The sequence below is a fragment of the Gastrolobium bilobum genome, unplaced genomic scaffold (assembly GCF_033153095.1).
Source record: "Gastrolobium bilobum isolate Gb01-03AN ecotype WA unplaced genomic scaffold, APGP_CSIRO_Gbil_v1 utg12345, whole genome shotgun sequence".
NCBI lineage: Eukaryota > Viridiplantae > Streptophyta > Magnoliopsida > Fabales > Fabaceae > Gastrolobium > Gastrolobium bilobum.
Window position 1 is genome coordinate 496532 of NW_026898413.1, and position 23604 is coordinate 520135.

General features: G+C 34.0%; 2 protein-coding genes across 3 annotated transcripts; both read left to right on the plus strand.

Moving 5' to 3' along the window:
• The first annotated feature begins 3673 nt into the window (after positions 1-3673).
• On the plus strand, positions 3674-9095 carry LOC133316011 (probable galactinol--sucrose galactosyltransferase 2). Of its 2 annotated transcripts, none has more exons than XM_061517698.1 (14): positions 3674-3794; positions 3904-4111; positions 4669-4910; positions 5232-5322; positions 5515-5563; positions 5660-5751; positions 5870-5977; positions 6152-6274; positions 6442-6994; positions 7115-7182; positions 7277-7411; positions 7506-7723; positions 7911-7999; positions 8096-9094. In XM_061517698.1, the coding sequence occupies exons 2-14, from the start codon at positions 3921-3923 to the stop codon at positions 8456-8458; spliced, it is 2322 nt and encodes a 773-aa protein (XP_061373682.1). In that variant the 5' UTR covers positions 3674-3794; positions 3904-3920; the 3' UTR covers positions 8459-9094. The 2 variants fall into 2 exon arrangements, with proteins under 2 accessions (XP_061373682.1, XP_061373681.1); XM_061517697.1 differs by having other exon boundaries at positions 3700-3794; positions 3891-4111; positions 8096-9095.
• Positions 9096-18698: 9603 nt separating this feature from the next.
• LOC133316042 (polygalacturonase-like) lies at positions 18699-22706 on the plus strand. The gene is made up of 9 exons (XM_061517734.1): positions 18699-18983; positions 20648-20773; positions 20909-21076; positions 21188-21208; positions 21316-21523; positions 21654-21735; positions 21994-22102; positions 22276-22395; positions 22488-22706. Exons 1-9 carry the CDS (start codon positions 18699-18701, stop codon positions 22704-22706), a joined length of 1338 nt encoding a protein of 445 aa, XP_061373718.1.
• The last annotated feature ends 898 nt before the right edge of the window (positions 22707-23604 follow it).

Below are 23604 nucleotides of genomic sequence, written 5' to 3' on the forward strand. Positions count from 1 at the left end.
ACACAAAATGGAGGCAACAAAGTGTTCGAACAAACCAGAGAGAAGTTTCCGTCGACGGGCTACCTCCACAGCAACATTGTTATTCAGAGGAAAACCATTTGTTTGAACAAAACTTATGCTAGGGCTCAAAGGGTATTTTTGTCTGCAAAATATGCAAATGGATATCCAGTGGATAGGTATAAAAAATTGCCATGTCCAATTAGGTATTTTTTTTGGCATGTCTGTAGTGTTAAATGAAAATCTGGTCTCAAAATATTTCAAGGCAAAATTTATGTTTTTCTTGTACCAAATATGAGACTAAAAAATTTCCACTATCAAATTCCTGGGTATCCCTTTAATTATCATGTACCAAACATCTCCTTAAGATTTTTCTTAAATATTTAACTAGAGGGTGATTATACTTATTATTATTTTAGATTTATTATTATTGGTTCAATTTGAAATCAGCGATTTCAAATAGAAAAAATTAATTGTTGTTGATTTCGAATTAATCTAACGGTAAGAGTAATATAGGTTAAAATGATAGTAAATATAACATTTTCCATTCAACTAAACATAAATTATTTTTCAGTTTTTACTACATTAAGTTTTTTTAAAATATTTATTCTTTAAATAATTGAAGAATGTAAGAGAATATGCATAAAAAAGGAAGAAGAATGTAAGAATTTATTAAAAGATATAAGATAGTTCCTTTAATAAAAATGACCACCTTATGCAATCGCTATTATTATAACAATAATTAGTTTTAAGTTGAATTTCAAGTAAGTATCAATTTAAACTCCCGAAACTATTTTCATCATATCCAGCACTCAAACTTGATTCTTATTAAGAAAAACAAACTCTCTATTACTAATTAAAGTAATATTTATTGATTTTATTTTAATTTCCTTTCACTGCCATTAGCGTAAAGCAGAAAAATTATTGCCGTGAAGAAAAGTTTTCCGAAAAAAAGTGTGAAAGTGCTGTTGGTGTTGAGAAAAATCTCGACTAAATATGCAACATGCTGATCGTTGTTACTTTGGCGGCGCAAGAGTTTTATGTCTACAAAATCATATTTTTTAACTCCAAAGATATGTATAGATATAGTTCTTATGCTTTTTCTTTACGGTATACTCACGGAGAAATATGTACATTTTTTTTTCAAAATGATAGACCCCACTTAAATTTGTGTACTTAGAAAATGAATCTTATCAGTAGTAATATGAGAAAAGTTAACCCCATAGATATATAATTATGTAATTTTATTGGAGATTGTTTCTGTTACATATTTTATGTCTATTTTGAATTTTGAATTTAATTTAGAGCAGATATGATTTGTTAATGACATTTTGATTTAGAATTTAGGAAAAACTTTAAAAACTCCCTCGAAAGTTTTGGCAGAATCACTTATCCCTTTCCGAAATTTTTAATCATTTACACTCCTACTTAAATTTTTTTTATCACTTACCCCCATAACTTGATTTTCCATCCAAAATTAAAGTTAACAGAGTTAACTTTTTTAAAAACTACCTAAACTATCCTTAAAAGAAAAAAAAGAAAAATTAACCCTTGAATAAGAAAAAAAAAATCACATTCTTGCACGGCTCTATAAATAAGCAAATGAATATATGGATCATCTTTTTGGAATAGCAAACAAGAAAGGGAATTGAAATATTTAATCAATGAAGTATTTAATCTTAAGATTCCTCCTATATGCAGTAAACACCAAATAATGGGGTCATGTAAATTGAAATCTTGCAATTCTGTTTACTTTTCTGCAATGAAAGTGAATATTTTCTCAGTCTAAAGACCAGAAACACACAACTTGCAAAGGGCTTCAAAGCTTCTTGTGATCGGCATCTCAACTATGCGGTCAAGGTGGTCAGGCTCGCAGTGGTGCGGTTCCACTCCTCAATGACTATCTCTTGCCAGCAGTAAGGTTCAGTTAATGCAGAGATTAATTTATTTTTTTTTAAGGATAGTTTTGATATCTTTTTTAAAAATTAACTCTGTTAGCTTTAATTTTGTATGGAAAATCAAGTTAGGGGGTAAGTGATAAAAAAAATTTAAGTACGGGTGTAAATGATTAAAATTTTTGGGGAGGGGTAAGTGATTCTGACGAAACTTTCAGGGGTTTTTTTTTTAAGTTTTCTCTAGAATTTAATGTAATTTAGAGCAAATAAGATTTACACATATTTATGTCTATTTAGAATTTTAAATTTTAAATTTATTGTAATAGGAGCTGATTGTGTTTTATTAGGAGTTATAATTTTATGAGTTAATTACATGTTGTGGTCCATTCAATTTGTGAGTTAGTTACAGAATTAATTACATGTTGTCGCAAATTTAAATTTGTGAATTGTTTATATATTGTCGTCAATTTGAATTGATTTGTAATTTGTAACTCAGGAGCTTATTTACTGGCAACATTTCAATAAAATAAGTAAGAGGGTAGATACTAATTTTTATTTAATTTTTAAAACACTTTTAATAATATTTTTAATTTTATTATAATACAATGATAAAAAAAAAATTCCAGCCATGTGATAAAGTCTAAAATCAAAAAAGGTTGGCACATGATTCATGTGATAAGGTTTTGTCAAGTAGTAATTTACAGAGGCTCATGTTTGTAACATAGTGACATATGTTTTGGTTAGGGTTGGCAAAAATGAGTCAACCTGTCGGGTTGGCTCGTACTTGTTAAAAATGAGTTGGGTTGGGTTGACAAAAATGAGCTGTCAACTCGAGCCAACCTGACTCGTTTTAACCCGTGAAAAAACGAGCCAACCCGCGGGTCAAACGAGCCAGCTCGCGAGTTGAGTTTTTTTTTTTAATAAAAAATATAAAATTTAATATAGAACAAAACTCACACATGTTGTCATCATTTTTCTTTCTTATCTAAATCTAAGTCCCTAATCTTCTCACATCCCTGCTATTTTTATATTGTTAGGCTGTGCTGGCTCTGTTTGGTTCAAATATCTTACCCACTTGGTAGCAAGTGGTTCTGATTGTTTCTGGATGTTGATGCAAATTTGTTGTGAAGAAAATTCGAAACTAAAATATTTTGCTTTTATTTCTCATTTGGTAACCCTTTTTTAAGCTAATGGAGCTGGTGCATTAATACTGCATGGTCATTTAAATAGGCTGAAAAGAAGCCAATCCGCGAGCCAATTTTCGAGCCAACCCGCAAACCTATTTTCGAGCCAACTCGCGAGCTATTTTTTCAAGTCAACTCACGAGCCATATTTTTGAGCCAACCCTAGCCCGACTCGGGTCGGGTTAGGTTGAGTTTTCTTGCTCGTTTTTTTTTTCGAACCAACCCTAACCCTACTCATTTTTTTCGGGTTAAATGCGAGTCGGGCCGAGTTGGCCCGTTTTGCCAACCCTAGTTTTGGTTACACTATCATTCCCAATAAATTCCATTTTTTCGTCTAACACAAATTTATTTATTTTTAGAAAAATGTTTTAAAATACATACTTAAATTAGCGTGCTCAGTACACAAATCTCTAGATTTATACTATTACATCACAATCACATGTTTCCGCGTTATATCATTTACTTCTTTTTTGGGCCGCCATTAGTTTCACTTTCGTGAAGGATCCATCCATTGCCACGTGTCGAAATCTGGAGGCACGGGAGGCTTAGAACTTGCTCGAGGTTTAACACCCGACACGGTATAAAAGCCACCTTGTTTGCGCTCTTTCCACATCGATCTCACTTCAAAAAATATCAGAAATCAGTTTTCGTTATCGCTGAGCTGAGTCCGTTATTTGTTGTTCCATCTTTTTCAGAAGGAGCATTCCCTTCTGTGACGGTAAGTACTAGGTGGTTGAAATTGCTCTTATAGCAAAGTGTGTTAAAATATTTAATATTAGTATTATTATTTTTATTTTTATTTTCATTACTATAGTTTTGTGATACAGTGGTTAAGTGTTGGAAAATGACGGTGACACCTAAGATCTCTGTTGAGGATGGAAACCTTGTTGTCCATGGCAAGACCATATTGACTGGTGTTCCCGACAACATTGTGCTGAGTCCAGGATGTGGAAATGAACTTGGGAGTGGTGCTTTCGTTGGTGCTACAGCTTCCCACAGCAAAAGTCTCCATGTGTTTTCCATGGGTGTCTTGGAGTATGTTCTTATAGCTTTCACTACTTCACAATCACATGCACTGTTCTTATCTATTATGTTCTGTTGTTAATACAAACTTATGAAACTCTTTTAATTTATAATCCTAATTTTTTTTAGCAGGCAAAAGTAATTCTGCTTTTGTGGTAGAAAAACTTTACATCTTTACCAGATTGGACGTCAGGCTTCACAAAAAAAATGGAACCTTTTTTTTACTGCTTGTAATGATTGAGTGCTTGGATGATTTGATTTATAAAGTTCTTTTTCAGAAAGTTTGTATACTTTTGGGGTTGGTGTTACACGTGTTATCTTCTAATTGAAATTCAATTCTCTGCTTTCTCTTGCATCTAGATTCAGACTCTAAAAGTGATAACTTTAAATGAAAATCTGTTTCACTTGGCTGCAGTAAATTAAACTGGGTAGCAACTTAGTGTTGATTTGTAACCATTGGCATGTGACTAAGTTAAAAGAATAATTTTTTTTGTGAAATTTAGTTGGACTATTCGTTTGATCTTGATGAATTAGTGTGCATCTAGTTTACTAGTTTTTATTATAAACAGGGGGCTCCGGTTCTTGTGTTGTTTCCGTTTCAAGTTATGGTGGATGACTCAGAGAATGGGAACTTGTGGAAGGGATGTCCCTCTGGAGACCCAATTCATGCTTCTAGAGAGTAAAGACAGCGAAGGAGATGAGGAAAATTCTCCAATAATCTACACGGTCTTGCTTCCTCTCCTGGAAGGTCAATTCCGAGCTGTACTACAAGGCAATGATAAAAACGAGATAGAGATTTGCCTAGAGAGTGGTGAGTAACTCTTGGCCGTGCAAAATGGTTTGGTGAAGGCTACTTGCAACTCTGCCAATATGTCATAATTTAGTGCTATGTCTGCGGTTAATTCAGTTCCATCCTGTCAGCCAATTTTTGAAGGTCTTACCCTGTGAAATTATGGGGTGGAGTTGTCATTAATGCGTATAGAATTGGGGCTGGATAAACCTCTCAGTGACTATCAATCATTTGAATCAACCAAATGGAGTTTTATAGCTTTGGAGAAAATATATATATAGAGTGGAGTCCCAAAGAACCGAAACGACTCTTTTCCTTTTGGTATGTGGTTTGGTTTTGCAGGAGATAGTGCTGTTGAGACTAAACAAGGTCTTCACCTGGTCTACATGCATGCTGGGACAAACCCCTTTGAAGTCATCAACCAAGCTGTCAAGTAAGGCATTTTTCCTCCCTTAGTCTGTGTTTTGTTCGTCCCTATGATCTTGTATCAGTGTACCCATTGTCCTTCTTAACAGATAAGAAACACATATTACCTGGCCTTATTTTCATTTTTTAGAATTTATTTTCCCTTTGGTGAAATATAGGATTTAGTTTTACTGATTCTTTTTTCTGCTTTTCTTTCAAGGGCTGTGGAAGAACACATGCAAACTTTTCATCATCGTGAGAAGAAAAGAGTAAGACCCTCATCTTTTGCAGTATTACTAATGGTTGTACAAATATGTCAAGTTAATATGTAGGAACTTTAACCTGGTTTTGTTGGTTTTATGCAGTTGCCATCTTTTCTTAACTGGTTTGGCTGGTGTACATGGGATGCTTTCTATACTGATGTCACAGCTGAAGGTGTTGAGGAAGGCCTGAAAAGGTAATTATTGATAGTAATTGTACAGTGTGTTTGTTTCTGATGATTGAAGAAGAGATGAATTTGGAAAACTATGTTTAAGGATTAACTAGATAGTGAAATTTGTTCAATATAACTGCAGTCTATCAGAGGGAGGTACTCCTCCACGGTTTCTCATCATAGATGATGGTTGGCAACAGATTGAATGTAAACCAAAGGATGCAGATTGTGTTGTACAAGAAGGAGCACAGTAAGATCTCTATGTTTTTATAATAAGTAACAGTTTGCCATTTTCAATTCAGTAACTACCTCGCAATTAAGCATTCTAATATCCATATTCAAAAGAATACTATTTCATTATAATTAGTCTGATAAAAGCACTTGTAATTGACATCTTGGAAATTGTGGTGAATGTTGATTGCAGGTTTGCTACTAGGTTGACTGGTATTAAGGAGAATACTAAATTTCAAAAGAATGGTCAGAGCAATGAACAGATATCAGGTCTGAAGCATCTTGTAGATGGAGCAAAGCAACGTCACAATGTGAAGTATGGTCTTAGATCCTTAAATTCTTTCAATAAATTTTGATGTGGTGCAGTTTCTTTTCTTCATGAGGGCTTTTGTATATATGGATTTATGTGAGAGCCATTGTTTGAGAAGTGTCTCACCTAATTAAGTTTCTGAATTCTTCATTGGTTACTCTGATGATGCACAGAAATATTTATGTATGGCATGCACTAGCTGGTTATTGGGGTGGAGTGAAGCCAGCAGCAAGTGGCATGGAACATTATGACAGTGCGTTGGCATACCCAGTGCAGTCACCCGGTGTACTGGGAAACCAACCAGACCTTGTCATGGACAGCTTGGCTGTACATGGTCTTGGTCTAGTGCATCCAAAGAAGGTTTTTGATTTCTACAATGAGCTCCATGCTTACTTAGCTTCATGTGGAGTAGATGGTGTGAAGGTTGATGTGCAGAACATTATTGAGACCCTTGGTTCTGGACATGGTGGCAGAGTCTCACTTACACGCAGCTATCATCATGCACTTGAGGCTTCCATTGCGCGTAACTTTCCCGATAATGGATGCATTGCTTGTATGTGTCACAACACTGATGGGCTTTATAGTGCTAAGCAGACTGCTGTTGTGAGAGCCTCTGATGATTTTTACCCACGTGATCCTGCTTCACACACAATCCATGTTTCATCTGTTGCTTACAACTCACTATTCCTTGGAGAATTTATGCAGCCTGACTGGGACATGTTCCATGTAAGTGGAAGTGAATTGCTAATCTATTTGTAATTTAGTTCATGCTTGCTTTTTCCTTTGGAAATTTTCAAAAGCTATGACTTTCTTCGTGTTAACAAAAATATCTTTTTGTAATTTCAGAGTTTACATCCAGCTGCAGAGTATCATGCTGCAGCTCGTGCAATTGGTGGATGTCCAATTTATGTTAGGTATAGTGATGTCTATAGCAAACTTTTCTTATACACACACATGAAAATGGATGCAATTGTAATGGGTATTTTTGTATTTATGATGATTTTATAGTGACAAGCCAGGCAACCACAATTTTGATCTTCTTAAGAAGCTGGTTCTCCCTGATGGTTCAGTTCTTGGTGCTCAGTTACCTGGCAGGCCTACCCGTGATTGTCTCTTTGCTGATCCAGCAAGAGATGGGACTAGGTCTGTTTACTTAACCCTTATATCTGTTTTCTTTTAAAGCTACATTCGTTGGACATAAATTGATAACTCATTTTACTTAAAATGCAATTCTCAGCTTGCTCAAAATATGGAACTTGAACAAATGCTCTGGAGTTGTTGGTGTATTTAACTGCCAAGGTGCTGGATGGTGCAAGATAGAGAAGAAAACCCGCATTCATGATGCTTCTCCTGGTACACTCACTGGCTCTGTCTGTGCCTCTGATGTTGACCTCATCACCCAAGTTGCTGGTACTGAATGGCTTGGCGAGACTATTGTTTATGCATACAAATCAGGTACTATTAATTTTATTTTTGGTAATCAGTTACTATTATTACTAAGAGGATGTGTAAAAGAAGGTGAATTCATTTCTGACTTTCTGGAAGTTAAAATCAATATGCGTGTAGGTTATACTACTTTCTATTGAAGTTGATTTTAGTACATGAGAGTCTGGCAAAGTAATGCCCCTCCTCCATATTTCAGGTCAGGTGATTCGGCTACCAAAAGGGGTTGCGGTTCCAGTGACACTAAAAGTTCTGGAGTTTGAACTTTTCCATTTCTGTCCAATCTATGTAAGGCTCCACTATCTGCTAATATGATATTTCATTTGTTTTTGGATCACTACCTTTGGTCTTCTATACTCACTGATCAAATGTTTATTGTAACAGGAAATAGCACGAAGTATTTCATTTGCAGCAATAGGGCTATTAGATATGTTTAATGCTGGAGGAGCTGTGGAGCAGGTAGAAATCCATAGAGCCTCTGACAACAAAGTAGAAACATTTGATGGTGAGGTGTTATCGGAACTGGCCACTCCTCTCAGTTCTAACCGAGCAGCAACTGCAACTATTGCTCTGAGAGTCAGGGGAAGGGGCAGATTTGGGGTTTACTCCTCCCAGCCCCCACTGAAGTGTGTGGTTGGTGGCACTCAAACCGACTTCAACTATGACTCGGAGACTGGGTTGACAACCTTCTCCATTCCTGTTCCTCCAGAGGAGATGTACAGATGGTCTGTAGAAATCCAAGTTTGAGTCATTAGAGAGGGGTTTTGTTGTTCTTAACGTTATCATTAAGAGAGATTTTGGTCTAATAACTAGACATCTATAAGTAGCATGGGGTTGGGAAAGTGGAATATTTTAATGCATGTAGCTGAGAGTAAAGGGTCATTAGTGGGGGAGAGGAATGATCTTTACCCGGGGATGTTACATGTTTTGCTTCTTTTGAATAAAAAGTTCACATCTGTTTGAACAATTTCTGAATTTATAGCATTTGTTGAACTTGGATAATAATAAAGAAAAAATGAAGGGTTATATGATTGTTTGGATCTGTTTGTAATGTGGTTGAAAACTTTATTGAGCCAGTTAATGTCTGCTGGGGGAGCAAGTAATATACAAAGCCAATGCACAGATATGTTACCATTCTAATGCAACTCTTGGTTCCAGCCAAGATGATGTATCATGTCATGTGGCTATTTCGTTGATGGAGTCCCCTTTATGGTGACCGTGCCAAGTTAGCCTTGTGGAACTGCAAGCTCTTGTTTTACTTGATGAGATTGAAAGCTGTCAGGACTTCAGTTTAAATTGTAATTGAAAATTAGGAAAAATGTAAAATAATGGAGCTTGATGAGAACATAGGGACTAGTCTGGAGAGACTATTACGGGAAGGTGCATGACTCCAAATCAAATTACATATTCAAAACAACTGATAGTTTTGTCAATAGCTGAACAGAATATTGCTTTTTAGTTGGTATAGCTAGAATGGGCTTATGCCTTTGTTAAACATGAAATGGATATCAAGAAGTAAAAGTTTTGCAACTGCTAGGCTTAAAAAAAAAAAAAACTGGACTTAGAGAAATGCTAGAAATATATTTTGATATGTTTTAAGAAATATATTATTCTACCTATCATTTTTTTTTGTTTATCTTTGCTTATCACCCTCTAACACCGTTAGATCAGAATCTCAAAAGAATTTAACTTTGATACACTTATTGTAAAAAATAATTTAAACTATTATTCTTTGTTGTCTCTGCTGTATGATTTAATAAATTTGATATCTTATATGTATTTGTCAAAGTAAAAGGGAAAAAAGTTTTCGATGTTACTTTAGATAACTTTATCTAATGTTCACCGAAACGACGCCGTTTTGGAGTTAAAAAATTAAAAAATTAGAGTGATAAAGACTATTATAACTCTGAAATAAATTAAAATTACAAAAATATCAGGATTTCCGTCCCAAAACGACGTCGATTTGATGAACATTAGATAAAGTTATCTAAAGTAACATCAGAAAAAACAAACCCATAATTAAACTCGTTAAAAAAGATAGGTCAATGTAAGATTAGATGATGGCATGAGATTTTTTTTTACATTAATAATGTATCAAAATTAAAGGTATTTGACGATTAATTCATCAACTGATCTATTTACATTAAAAGATATTATATAAGTGTTAAACTAATTAACATTAATTAGATTTTGTTAAAACATATTACTTAATATGAATATATATTACCTTAAAATGCTAATAAAAATTAGACATGATAATTAGACGAGCAACAACGACGGGACAAATAGAACCCAAACCTGCAGTGCCTCATTTAGCATTTGGCAACACCATTCTCTTCCCACGTTGGACCGAGTTTTAAGTGCCTGTTTAGATCCTCTTATTTTTAAGTTAGAAGCTACTAATAAGCATAAGCTAGGCCAACCAGGTTTTGGGAAAAGCTCTTATTACGAAAAGTTCTTTTTTTATAATGAAGAAAAAAGCTGAAAACTAAGAGCCTGTTTGAATGCTCTTATTTTTAAGCTAGAAGCTATTTATAAGCTTAAGCTAAAGCTAAAAAAAAGAGCTTAAAAAAAGAAGCTAGAAGCTGTTTGAAAATTACATAAAAAACTTAGCTTAAAATTTACTTAAAAGCACATATTTCAAGAAAATTATCTCTCTTTCCATCTTTATCACTCTTCATTTTAAAAAAAGCACACAATTCAAGAAAAACAAATAAGAGCTTAAAAAAAAGCTCCTCCTAGGAGCTTTTAGTTTTCAGCTTTTTTCTTCATTATAAAAAGAAAAGTTTTTCATTATAAGAACTTTTCTCAAAACCTGTTTGGCCTAGCTTATGCTTATAAGTAGCTTCTAGATTAAATAAGAGAGGATCCAAACATGCACTAAAAGCTCCTAGGAGGAGCTTTTTTTTAAGCTCTTAACTGTTTTTCTTGAATTGTGTGTTTTTTTTTAAAATGAAGAGTGATAAAGATAGAGAGAGATAATTGTCTTGAAATATGTGCTTTTAAGTAATTTTTAAGCTAAAATTTTTATGTAATTTCCAAACAGCTTTTAGCATCTTTTTTAAGCTTTAGCTTATAATCAATCACATATGTAGGGTGGGATGGGTAGAATACTCCACCTTTACAAAATTTACCAGAGTTCTTGTAGTTCACGTTAACAAAATTAACTGCAATAATCATAACTATAATTTTTGACCTCATCACATTTCTTGGAGAGTAGTATTATTGAAAATATTTTTTTCATACCAACCATAATTATCTCTTTTAAGAGAAGTAGGCTCTCCCAAATATCTTCATAAGTTTCGGCTTTTTGAGCCTATTATGTGACTAATTCTGAATACGAGACAGGTTTGAGATTAAGATTTTATGCCTCTTCTCATATGACATTGGTGAAAATCAAGTCGAAGTTCTTCCCCCTTTACTCAATTCTCTTGCACTGATTAAACTACCATCATTGGATAATATTGAAAGTCTTAAATCCAACTAAATTATCTTTTTCGTATCAAATGATATTTACCTCGAGAGACAAAACCCTAAAATAAAGAGATATGGAACCCAGACATAGTTGGTATACATCCCAGAATTACTGCAAGTCAAGCACGCTTAACTATGGAGTTCCTTCGTTTCGGGCTACCGAAAAATAGATGCATCTTGTTAGTATAGGTAGTACCAATTAATTCTTATATGTTATCCCCAATTGTGCAGTCTTATACCTGCACAGTCTTCATCAACGTTCGAGTTGTTGCATTCCCACCAGCTTCCGCCTGGTTCGTCCTCGAACCCCACCGTACTGAAAGAGAGGCCTGCTCTGATACCACTTGTAACGCCCGGCCGCTTCAAGAATCAATGATTATCTTCACATACTAACACGAGACTTTTTAGTGTGTTTTTTTCTCACTAGCTCACTTCATGGAAAACTTTTCAGGAGGTCACTCATCCCAAAATTATTGCGCTACCGAAAAGTAGATCCATCTTGTTAATATAGGTAGTACCAATTAATTCTTATAAGCTCTCCCCAATTGTGTAGTCTCATACCTGCACAGTCTTTGGAATCTCTTTTTCGGGTCGGGTCGGCTCGATTCATTCATGTAACTCCTCGCTGGAAGCCTGTCAGGAGCTGTTCTTTGTCCATGTCCTTTCGCACTGGCGATTACTCCCTGCCTTCATCAGCGCTCGGGATGTTACACTAGAGATATACCTTTGCACTCAAAGTCTCGCTTGTGGGATTAGTCTTATCCCTTCTCCGTCCAAAGCACTTGTTGTATCAATGAGAAGCTAACCTTAAGGGCCGTAAGGACAAAGTGAACGAAGGGAGTTGAATGAGAATACCTTATGATAAAAGTACCAATAAATAAAATAAAATAGAGATATGGGACAAACACTATTATACAAATAATGCTCTTTCTTTTCAATTTTTTCCTCAATAAACAAAGTAAAATAAACAAAAGCCGCTGAAAAACTAAACAAATGCATGAAGACATAGTATGAGTCATGATGATGTCAGCCGAAATAGCAGGAAAACAACCACAAAAAATAAAAATAAAAATAAAATCACATATTATTTTTCGGAAAAACTTAAATATTTTTATCATGATCCGCTGCTCCCTCTAAATTAGTCTCATAATTATCAAAGAGTCAAAGCTTGTGAGAATAGAGTTAACTCATCTAAAAAAAGTAATTAACGTTGAATTAACTAAAAAATAAATACAAAACAAAACAAAATAAAAAAAACCCGGCCAAAGGACACTTCATGAAGCAGTGAAAGGCAATCCCAATTGAATGGGTGACATGGAAAGTGATTGTGAAGTCATGAAATCTTTCGATTACTCAATTTGCTATAATTGACCTCGTTGGAAGATTGGGTTACTACAATTTCACATATTGCTCAGTTAACTTTTCATCATTTAATTTTTAAGTAACGTCAAATAAGGGTAAGTTTGATTGAAAAGAACCATTAATTACCTTTTAAGAAAATTCAATTTGAGTTTCATTTTAACATATTGCTGGTGTAAAAAAAAAAAATTGCGCACTAGTATTCAATGATGTATTTCATTTAAATAATTTACCAGCTCATTTATTATTAAACAACTATCAATACCAAATCGTGAATATTATGAATTTTTTATTATTCAATGATGGTCTTGGTTGGTTGATCCGAGACTGTTTCGAAATATATCAGTATCGATCGGTTAGTTTTTGTGATCTGTCTTTTGCTTTTTTTGTTGTTGTTGTTGATATTATGAATTTTACTCCTACCTATTATGTTTCTAGGTCTCCGGATATTCCAAAGTTGAAGTCTACTATTTTTTCCAATTATATTGTTATTCCACTCAACGTGGATAAATTAGATAGGTTGAACTATGATTATTGGTTGTTAGATGAACAAAAATCAATTGGCTCGTCAGAACAATAATCAATTTCAACTTTCTTACCATTAGGATAATCAATTGCTAGTCGTATTAATGGTTGGTAATAGGCTAAGTAAAGTGTATATAATTCAATCAGGTCGGTTTAGGGGGAAGACCGTGGCGGAGAACCACCACCAATGTATTAAGCTACATCATCTGTAGCAAGTGGATCCAACACCGTGTCTCAATCCAAAACCTTAAGGCATTGGGTTCATGGGTCTCCCTACTTATATATTCCTCACTTAATCCATTATCAAGCAATGTGAGACTCGTCACACTTGAATATCCTAACAATCTTCTCTTTAAGTGTGAATCCCACCATTGGTATGCTCCCCCTCAACCGAGTACCCAGACCCAAAGTACTCAACTCATCTCTTAGCTAAACACCTGGCTAGCTCGAGCTTAACCCGACTTTGATACCACTGTCAGGCGGCTCCAGGAGGAGCCCATGGTGGGTGATCACTACCAATAGACTAAGCTAACCAACCGTACCAAGGTGGATCCGATACCACATCTCAACTAAAAACCTTAAGGCATTATGTTCATGTGTCCATCTACTTATATCTTTTTCACTTAATCCATTATCAACTTATGTGAGACTCATCACACTTTAATATCCAAAATCTATTATGTTGCCAAATATATGGTAATTAAGGTGGAAATATATCAAATGATCCTTCTATCTTTTGCTTCATTCCATGATGTTTTCTAACAATCCAAAAATTTTCATGATTACCATCTCATGCGTTATCTCCAATTCTCCATAACCACATTACCACAACCATGGGATTCTACACAACTAGTATAGACGCTGATGCCACGCGGCACCAACGAAATCCCTCCAAGTGACCATATTACGTGGGCCGCTATTGTCCAAATAGAGTTATATACGCTTCATAGGATTGATTGCTTGCTCTACTATACCTTTGCTGAACCATACCAAATATGTACAGTTATTAAGATGGTTTTGTTATTGTTGAGATATATAGTCTCACATTAGTTGTATGAGCAACTAATGTGGAGTTTATAAGGTCTTGGACACTTTCACTCTTTGAGCTAGCTTTTGGGGTGGTGTATCCTAAGGTTCTTTACATAGTATCAGAGTCTCGTTGCCCCCTACTTTCTCTTGTGGCGTTTCTTAACACAGGTAGGCTGGGCCTGTTGCATTGTCCACTCTTCAAGTCCAATGAACTCTCGTGTGAGGGAGCGTGTTGAGATATATAGTTCCACATTAATTGTATGAGTCACCTTTATAAGGCCTTGGGCACTCCTAACATTTGAGCTAGCTTTTGGGTAGTGTATCTCAAGGTTAACTCCCAACCTTTGATCTAGCTTTTGGGGTGGTGTATCCCAAAGTTCTTTACAGTGATAATGAAAATTAACAATTTGTACATACTTTTGTCCTAGAGGAGAGATGAAGGCACTGTTTGAATCCTGTTTCTAAAATGAATTTTTTGATTTTCAGAAAAAAAAAATCATTTGATTAGGTTATTTTGTAAAAAAAAAATTAAAAATTGTAATTTTTTTCTTTAAATTAAATTTTAAAAACATGTTTGAGTTGGTTTTATTTTATATTTCGGCTTTTAACTTTAAAAAGAAACACTTATTTCCATAGCCTAAAAAAAAACTACTCTCCGTCGACTAGCTAGTATGAGGTAGAAGTAATCCTTGTACGCAGCTCTATCCTTACATAATTACAAAGAAATTATTTTCTGGATTCGAACCCATAACATTTTCATAGTTATTATACAAAAAAATAATAATACAGAAAATATTTATTTTCATAACTATTGTACAAAATAATTTTAAGAAAAAAAAAGCATAATACAGTCAATCAGACCCGAAATTTCGAGAGCGATTTTGAGTTCTAACATTTCATCATGGCAATAATATGGTGACAAAAGTTTAGGACAAGAAGTTATGCAAAGTTTCAAAGTGACAAAATGAAATGTCTTCTACTCCAAAGCCATCCCTCCACCCATCTTCTCATGCATTTTACGATAGCTAAAGCTATTTCGCGATAATGCTAACAAATATACAACTGTACACGTTAAAAACAGTTTGATAACACCAAAAAAAAAAGAGTTCAGTCTTTTTGTTCCAAACTCTCATAATTCTTATCAGTGATCACCTGAAAAGATACAATGAATCAAATGTTAACGTTAATTCATGTTACGGGTACTCGTATGCAATGATATCATTGGTGTGTGATGCCTCTATAAAAATAAAGCAAAAAAGATCCAATCTCATGTAACTGCTAACCGTTTTAAAACCCAAAATGATTATCCTGAGGAAAAAGGTTGGAATATTTAAAAATTTCAATGAGTACTCATCATGTTTTCTTTTCTTAATACGCAATGTATGATGTGGGCTCATATGTCAATATGTGCAAGTCTCTTAGGCATAATGAATAATATGATTTCTGTTAAGTACAAAAAAGTCGCTGTTTAGCCACATTCATAAATGTGGCTAAATCACATAAAAAATGTGGCATACAGAAGCTACCATACCACACTTTTTGTAAATGTGGCTAATCATGGCGTAGCAATATTTTAACCACATTGTTTGTTTTAGTTAGCCACGTTCTGATTCAGCGTGGTAGCATATATTTAGCTACAATTAAAGTTAAATCTGACACGGTTCAAACGTGGCTAAAATAATTAAAAAAATTAAAAAAAAAAATAGCCACACTATATTGTGGCTACTTTTTTATTTGCTGAAATTTATCGAAAACAACATTTATTGCAACATTCAACACATAGACAATATTGCTTGCTAACAAGACAAATACATTTAATCATGTCATATCACTAAAAAAATGGATGAAACTCCATACATATTCGGCAATCACAAATAAAGAAAGAAAAAATAAATAAAGGAAACTAATAATTTTGCTACGTGTCTATTACATATCAGATTTGGGGATATTTATAAATGTGGTTAAATGAATGTGCTTAAATGACGTTTTTCTTGTAGTGAGTCTTTAATATGCCATGCGTGCTAAATAATATTGAATATGATCAAGGATATGACAAATTTCATTAAATTGCAAAGGATTAAGGAGTTTTTCGTGTTTGATACGACCCTGATTATAATTGTATCGGTTACATGGTAAAAATGTTAAGATGGAGCAAGGATTGAATCACGAGAGCTAGAGAAAAGCTCTGTTATTAAATTGAGGAGTTGAAGAAAGGATTAAAGCTTCACCAAGGAGATCAACTATCAAGTTCTTTTTATGGATTTCATTAGTTTTCTTCTTCTATTGTTTTAGTTTCTTTTGCCATAAACCCTCTTGTAGTTAGGACTAGATGGAACCAATTGAATCTTGATTTGATTTACTCTTTCCTATCAATATAATATCCATCTTTTCATGTTGTGCAATTATTCTGATTTTTATACCTAATTATTTTGCGATTTGGCTAATCATGGAGAAACGGTTAAGTTTTGCATGACAATGAGGATGTTGATGTGAAATTCTGATTTGAATAATTGCTAGGTTTTGTTTAATCTAGGAATAGACTAATAAAACCTATGATTGTGTTGATTCATCATTCTTAATGCTTGCCATAAACAGAATTACTAAAAAATTAGGATTCTTAATAGGTCAAAGAATGAAATACCAATTAATTGAGTTTTGATTGATTTGTGACGAGTTGTTCATTAACATGAGTTTGAATATTATTTGAGGGAGAGAGTAGGCTGATTAGGAGAAAATTGAAAAAATCGAAACCCTAGATGCTCATTCCATTAGTGAACCTTATTTCAATTTTAATTTGAGTCCTTTGCTTACTCTTAATTGCTATTTGGTAGTTGTTACATCTGCTTTATTATTTTAATCAAATTTATAAAAATTATTCTGATTGATTCAACTTTGGTAGAGTAGTGAAAATAGTGCTTGGTAGATCAATTCTTGTGAAAATAATACTTTTCTCATTATTTTATTATTTATAGAACTGGTATACTTGCCAAAATCGTAACAAATTCCTTAATTCATGAGTAATTATGTATCCCAATATGGAGTGTAGGGCAACAATAGAAGTTAAATTCTCACTAAGATGAACGACATGGAGCCAATGGAAGGGAGGAACAGTTCTTGTTGCATAATATACCAAATTGTGATGGAAATTAAGAAAACTAATATTTTTTTAGTAAAAGTCATTTGATTTTTTATATATATAATAAGGTATCAAAAAGTTATTTCAGTATAACTTAAATTTAAGACTTTTATCCAAATCTACGTATTTTCAGCTTGAGCCTTAGAAGTTATGAATTTATTGAAATTTCATACAAAGCTTAAGGTTGCATATATGTTTTTATTTTTTTGAAGATTATATAGAATGCACTATATTTCCCATAGCATTATTACAGCTAACAAGCAAAAAGGCAGGAAAATAATCATCTTGCTTTTCCATTTTGATACCCTTCAATTAACACGTGATGATTACAATTAATAGAAAAGGCTTTAAATTTGCATGGACTCCTCCTAAAATTTAGTACCCAAAACCTATTATTTACTGGATTTTGATTCTTTCATGTGAAAAAGTTATTTAATCACAACCACTTATTGATGATAAGACAATAGAGAGAAAAATGCATGATTTTTAAATGAGAAGTTATGATCAAATAACATGACCACTTTTCTACGTTAGAAGATCCAAATCCATTACTCAGTAGATTGTTTCCTTTTCTAACTGAAAACTCATAAAAGAGAGAGAGAGACATGTGATTACATCTAAATATATTTGCATATATATCATTATAAAAGCATAAGTTTAAGGGTAAAGTGTGTGTCATTTTGAAGGATGTAAAGTTGTGTCATTTTAAGAGAGAGAACGAGATAGATAAAGGAGGAGAGAGAGTTGACAAAAAAAATAAAGGTGTGGGTCCCACCTCTTTGTGAGAGTGAAAGGATATAAGTTGTGTCATTTAAAAGGATAAACACTCTTCCCTAAGTTTAATTATGTTCATACATAAGTGAGAAATTCGTGAAAGTTTGGTTACAATCATGTATTTATGGAGCAAAAGTAAGACGGTGGTTAACCAAACGGTGGTAGTTCAGTTAGTAGTAAGAGAGTTAATTAGTGAAAGTGAAAGGACTTCAATTTGATCCTCACATGCCACTTTTAAAAGGGGTTTAAATATCTTCATCTCTGACATCGCACTCCGGATTAGTTTTATAGCCGGATCAAAAAGGAGGCAAAGTTTATGGAGATATCGAGAGGAGCCAACTTCGCTCAAAGAGATAATTAAAGTTGAGTAACTAAAAAAAAATTAGAAGGCGTCCGAAATGTTCATTTTATCTCAATCTCTCATATATATCCTTCCATACCATTATAGCCATATGTAAATGAAGATGAATTGAAGAATAAAAGCCAACATCTTTTTTTATTTTTTTGTCTATAAATACACAAGCTCCCCCTCATTAGTTCCACACCAAGCTAGCTAGTTATAACCATTCTCATCATACACAATTCCACACCAAGCTAGCTAGTTATAACCATTCTCATCATACACAATTCCACACCTTACAAAGAGCATTTATTTTCGCTTGTAATATACAAAGGGGGGAAAAAACTATAATGGCCCTCCTCAGACAATATCCGCTCCTCTCATTCTTCGTTGTCATCATATCATTTGTTGCTTGTTATAGCACCTTGCAAGAGGACCCACTTAGTAGTATATATGTTGATGTTTCACCTTCCATTGATGATGGTGGGACATTCAAGAACCTGATCGAGCAAAGCTCAGATGTTTTGCGCTTAAAGATGTTTGATGATTTGGGTAACACTTCCCCTTCCCCTAATAAAATGGTTAATGTCAAAGATTATGGAGCTAAAGGAAATGGTTTTACTGATGACACAGAGGTACATGTACATACTCACCTAGTCCAATTAAATGTTTTGTTTTTCTTCGCTGGCAACATATATTAATTGGAAATGTATTTTCTCATATTCTGAAATGGCCAGATGGCCTTGTCCAGCCCGCTCTTATAGCTGCTCGGTAAGGTGACCATCACTTAGCACGTGGAGTATATAATTTCCTTGTACATGTGTCCCCTCACACCTCCCATGTATGCATGACCTTTTAAACTTCAAGGGTCACGTGATCTCACACCTAATGGGGCTCACAAAGCTGGAAATGATATCATGTTTTGCGCACTTGGAGGGAATCTCCAACACCCTATATAAAGGGACCTTCTCTTCTTTATTTTCTCATCTTCTCTATTTGCATGCTATTGTTGTTACTCAGCTGAAATCTCTCTTCAAGCCATAGCCATATCCCAATTACACCTCTCCTTTCACCCTCAGCTAGTCTGAGGCCAGGATGGTGACTTTTCTGTCTCCTTCACCCTTATGAGAAACATATCTATACTTTCATACTCTGATCACTTCAATAAGGTCATGTGAAAGAGTGCTTTTGTTGTGGTCCCGGGGCATGATGCTCTGTAGGGGTGTTCGCGGTCTGGATTGGATCGGTTTTGGAAGCAAAACTCATCTGATCCAATCCCTTCGGTTGGATCATGTAGTCATCCATTCGGTTTAGATTTTTTTTCAAATCCGATCCAATCCAATTTTTTTCGGTTTGGATTGGATCGGTTTCGGTTTTTTGAATATCCTAAAATTAGTGTCATGATTATTGTGTAAATAACATCTTTTGTATATATTGGCTTTGTAAAAAAATAAAATTGAAATACAAAAATATCAGTAAACAATACTATAGTTGATGAGACGTGACTAAATTTTTTTTTGGGTTTAGTTGATGAGTTAATAGGTCTTGAGTTTAGAAATTTTTGGGCTATGATTGGAGAAAGGACAAGTAGGTTGAGAATAATTAATATATTGGATCGGTTTTCATCAACCCATCCGAAAACCGATCCAATCCAATTAAAATTTGCGATTTTCTTTCGGTTTGCGATTTTTCGGTTTTCGGTTTATTCGGTTATCGGTTTTTCGGTTCGGTTTTTGCGGTTTGGATCGGTTGATGAACACCCCTAATGCTATGTACCAAAAATGGAAAATCAAAAGGGATTGGGAGGGAAATATAATAAAAGAGAGGAGTATAAGAGTAATTTTTTTTACCAAAAAAGGAAAAGGAGCACAAAATTTAATATACTCCCGGAGTATATTAAAAAATCCCCATGTGAAAGGGTCTAAATCGTCGAAATATTTAAGGGATATATTTATCTTATGTTGTATAAGATAATTATCTTATGCAATAGACACAAGGTGATGGGGTCTACTATCTTTTCTATTTATTTTTATTTTTTATAAGTAGTGGACCCCACTACCTTGTTTCTATTGCATTATCTTATGCAACATAAGATAATTATTTCTCAATATTTAAATCAACGGTTATTCTTTTTCACCTTTTATTTTAATGCATTTTCCTATCACTGTTGATTTATATTGGGATGATCGAAATCCTCTCATATATTATTTGAGTGGATCCATTCTCATGTTAATTTGGTTTTTTAACAATTGAGAAAATGACATTATTTTTCCTATTGCTGTTATGTGGGCTAATTCAGGCATTCGAGAGGGCTTGGCAAGTAGCATGTTCTTCTGAGGAAGCAGTTCTTATGGTGCCTCAGGATAGTTATCTACTCAAACCAATCAGATTCTCTGGTCCTTGTAAATCTAGTATCTCAGTTCAGGTTAGTAATTACTATGAAAAGCTAGTGAATAGCTCCCCATTTTTTAGGCTTTCACCCTTCAAGCAAAGTATAATTAATATCTCAAACATAAACTATGATGATAACCCTGTGCAATTTGTGATAAAAAATTGTAAGATTTCTGGAACCCTTGAAGCATCAGATGACCCATCAGATTACAGCAAAGATGGCAAACACTGGCTTGTATTTGACAGTGTTCAGAAACTATCAGTTAATGGTGGTGGAACCATCAATGGAAACGGTAACATATGGTGGCAAAACTCATGCAAAAGGAACAAAAAGCTCGTAAGATATCAGAAAGCTAGCACAATATTTTAATCACTTCAGTGTTGCATATATAAATCATATTCAAATGATCACCAATCTTTATATGTTTTTGCTCTCTTTAATTTGCAGCCTTGCAAGGATGCCCCAACGGTATGTATAGCTCTGTAAATTATCAAGGAAATTGGACTAAAATATAAATAAATATAACATTCAAGTACTTGCCAATGCTAACCATTGTTTGTTATTTGTTTTTGCAGGCTTTGACTTTCTATAATTGTGAGAACTTGATAGTTGAGGACTTCACGATAGAAAATGCCCAACAAATCCATGTTTCATTCCAAGACTCCATGAATGTTAAAGTTTCTGGTCTCAATGTTATCTCACCAGAGGATAGTCCTAATACAGATGGGATTCATGTCACGAATACCCAAAACATTCAAATCTCAAACTGTGTTATAGGCACTGGTATTCATAATTAAGAATCCAACATTTTCAAAATAAAAAAAATTGTCAAGCATTAAAATCTTATACATGTTTTATAATATCTCAGTACCTCCTTTGTAATCAACCTTGATTTGAATTCAAATTATTTAAGGTGATGATTGTATATCAATTGTACATGGATCTAGGAATGTACTAGCCACAGACATAACCTGCGGACCCGGCCATGGTATCAGGTAATTAAAAAAGCATCTCTTTGCATATGTTGTTTTGCATTAAATCAAGGAGTTTACTAATCTCATGTTACATGAGATACTACTCTCACGTAGGTGATACAAATATGTGGGATTCACAATTTAAAAAGAAAAGAAAAAATTGGCACAAAATTCTATGGGTGTATGACATGAGATAGATATCTTATGTAACATGAGACTATCATTTCTCTCAAGATTAAATTAATGTATGTGACTTTTATTTGCAATGAATTTTCTCAGTATTGGAAGCCTAGGGTCTGGAAAATCCGAGGAATTTGTTTCAGAAATAACAGTGAATGGAGCTAAGCTTTCTGGAACTAAAAATGGTGTTAGAATTAAGACATGGCAGGTAATTTGAACTTTTTGTCACAATTGAAAAGTCAAGAGTGAGTAATGAATAAAAATAAAGTCCCATATTCTATGCCGAGTATTTGAAGATGGTAGTTGGTGATTAAACTTTTGATTTTCAGAATCAAATAATAATTCATGACAATTCTGATTTTGGCCTAACTTATTATGTAGGGAGGTTCAGGAAGCGCAAGCAACATTCAATTTCAGAACATTCAAATGGACAATGTGACCAACCCCATAATCATAGACCAGAGTTATTGTGACAAAAAAAAGAAGCCATGCAAAAAACAGGTAAATATAAACAACTCTTAGGATTATTTGGCAACAATTCACTACTGATTTTTGTTTATATATGTCTTGACAATTTGGTATGATTCTAGCAGAAATCGGCTGTACAGATCAGGAATGTTTTGTACAAGAACATAATAGGTACAAGTGCTTCTAATGTAGCTGTGAAGTTTGATTGTAGCCAGAACTTTCCATGCGAGGAGATAGTGTTACAGAACATAGACCTGCAATGTGAAGGAGCAGAAGCTGAGGCTTCATGCAACAATGTTGAATTGTCTTACATAGGACACGTTAGCCCTCGCTGCTACTCATAGAGAGAGAGAGAGAAAGACATCTACATCTACATCTACATCTATATTGAAATACTGGTGGTATGAACCATATAATGCAAGGATACGTCACATACATCATTGCATTCGTTGTATTGATACACGACCAATAGGACATTGATTTGTAGCGAATAATGTTATTCTTTAACCAATGATTGTGATCAAACGGATTTTGTCACTTGTTTTAAACTTGATTTTAATTAAAATTAATGATAGATAAATTCTAAGTGACTCATTAGAAATACAAAAATGTAAATAACTTAATTTATAAAAAGAAACTCGATCAAAGTGGAATGGGTGCTCTAAGCCTCTAATATGTAGCCTAATCTCTAGTTAACTGTCAGTACTATACCTTTATTTGTAATTCTGCAAAGGTAGGAAGGATGGAATGTATGCACATAATAGAAGTTGTTCGCTTAATCAATAGTTTCAAGTTTGAGATTGGATACACAATTATATTAAAAACTTAATAGGAAGAGTTTTGTCACTCTTGTGATCTTGGACCGGGTCAATTGATGAACCGTCGGAGAAATCTAAAAAAAATAAAATAAAAACTCCAATCCAAGTATGAAATTATAACAAGGTTTTTTTTTTTTTTTTTTATAGTTTAATTTCGATGAATATCTGTCTCATGTCTTTTTACTCTTTTACAATGCATGAAAATTAAATTCTTTCTTTAAAGTAGGTGCAATAAGTAATACCAACGGTAAGATTCCAATAGGGAGATGAAAGAAAGATTGGAAACTTTGTTTGGCTTTTCAACAGCATTAGGCAACGGCGTGAAAACCTTTTGCTTTGTACTATTGAATTGCAACTTTGTGCCATGATGTTAGTGGCATGCTCTTTAAACATACATTTCAGATTCTATGCCAAAAGTTAAGCC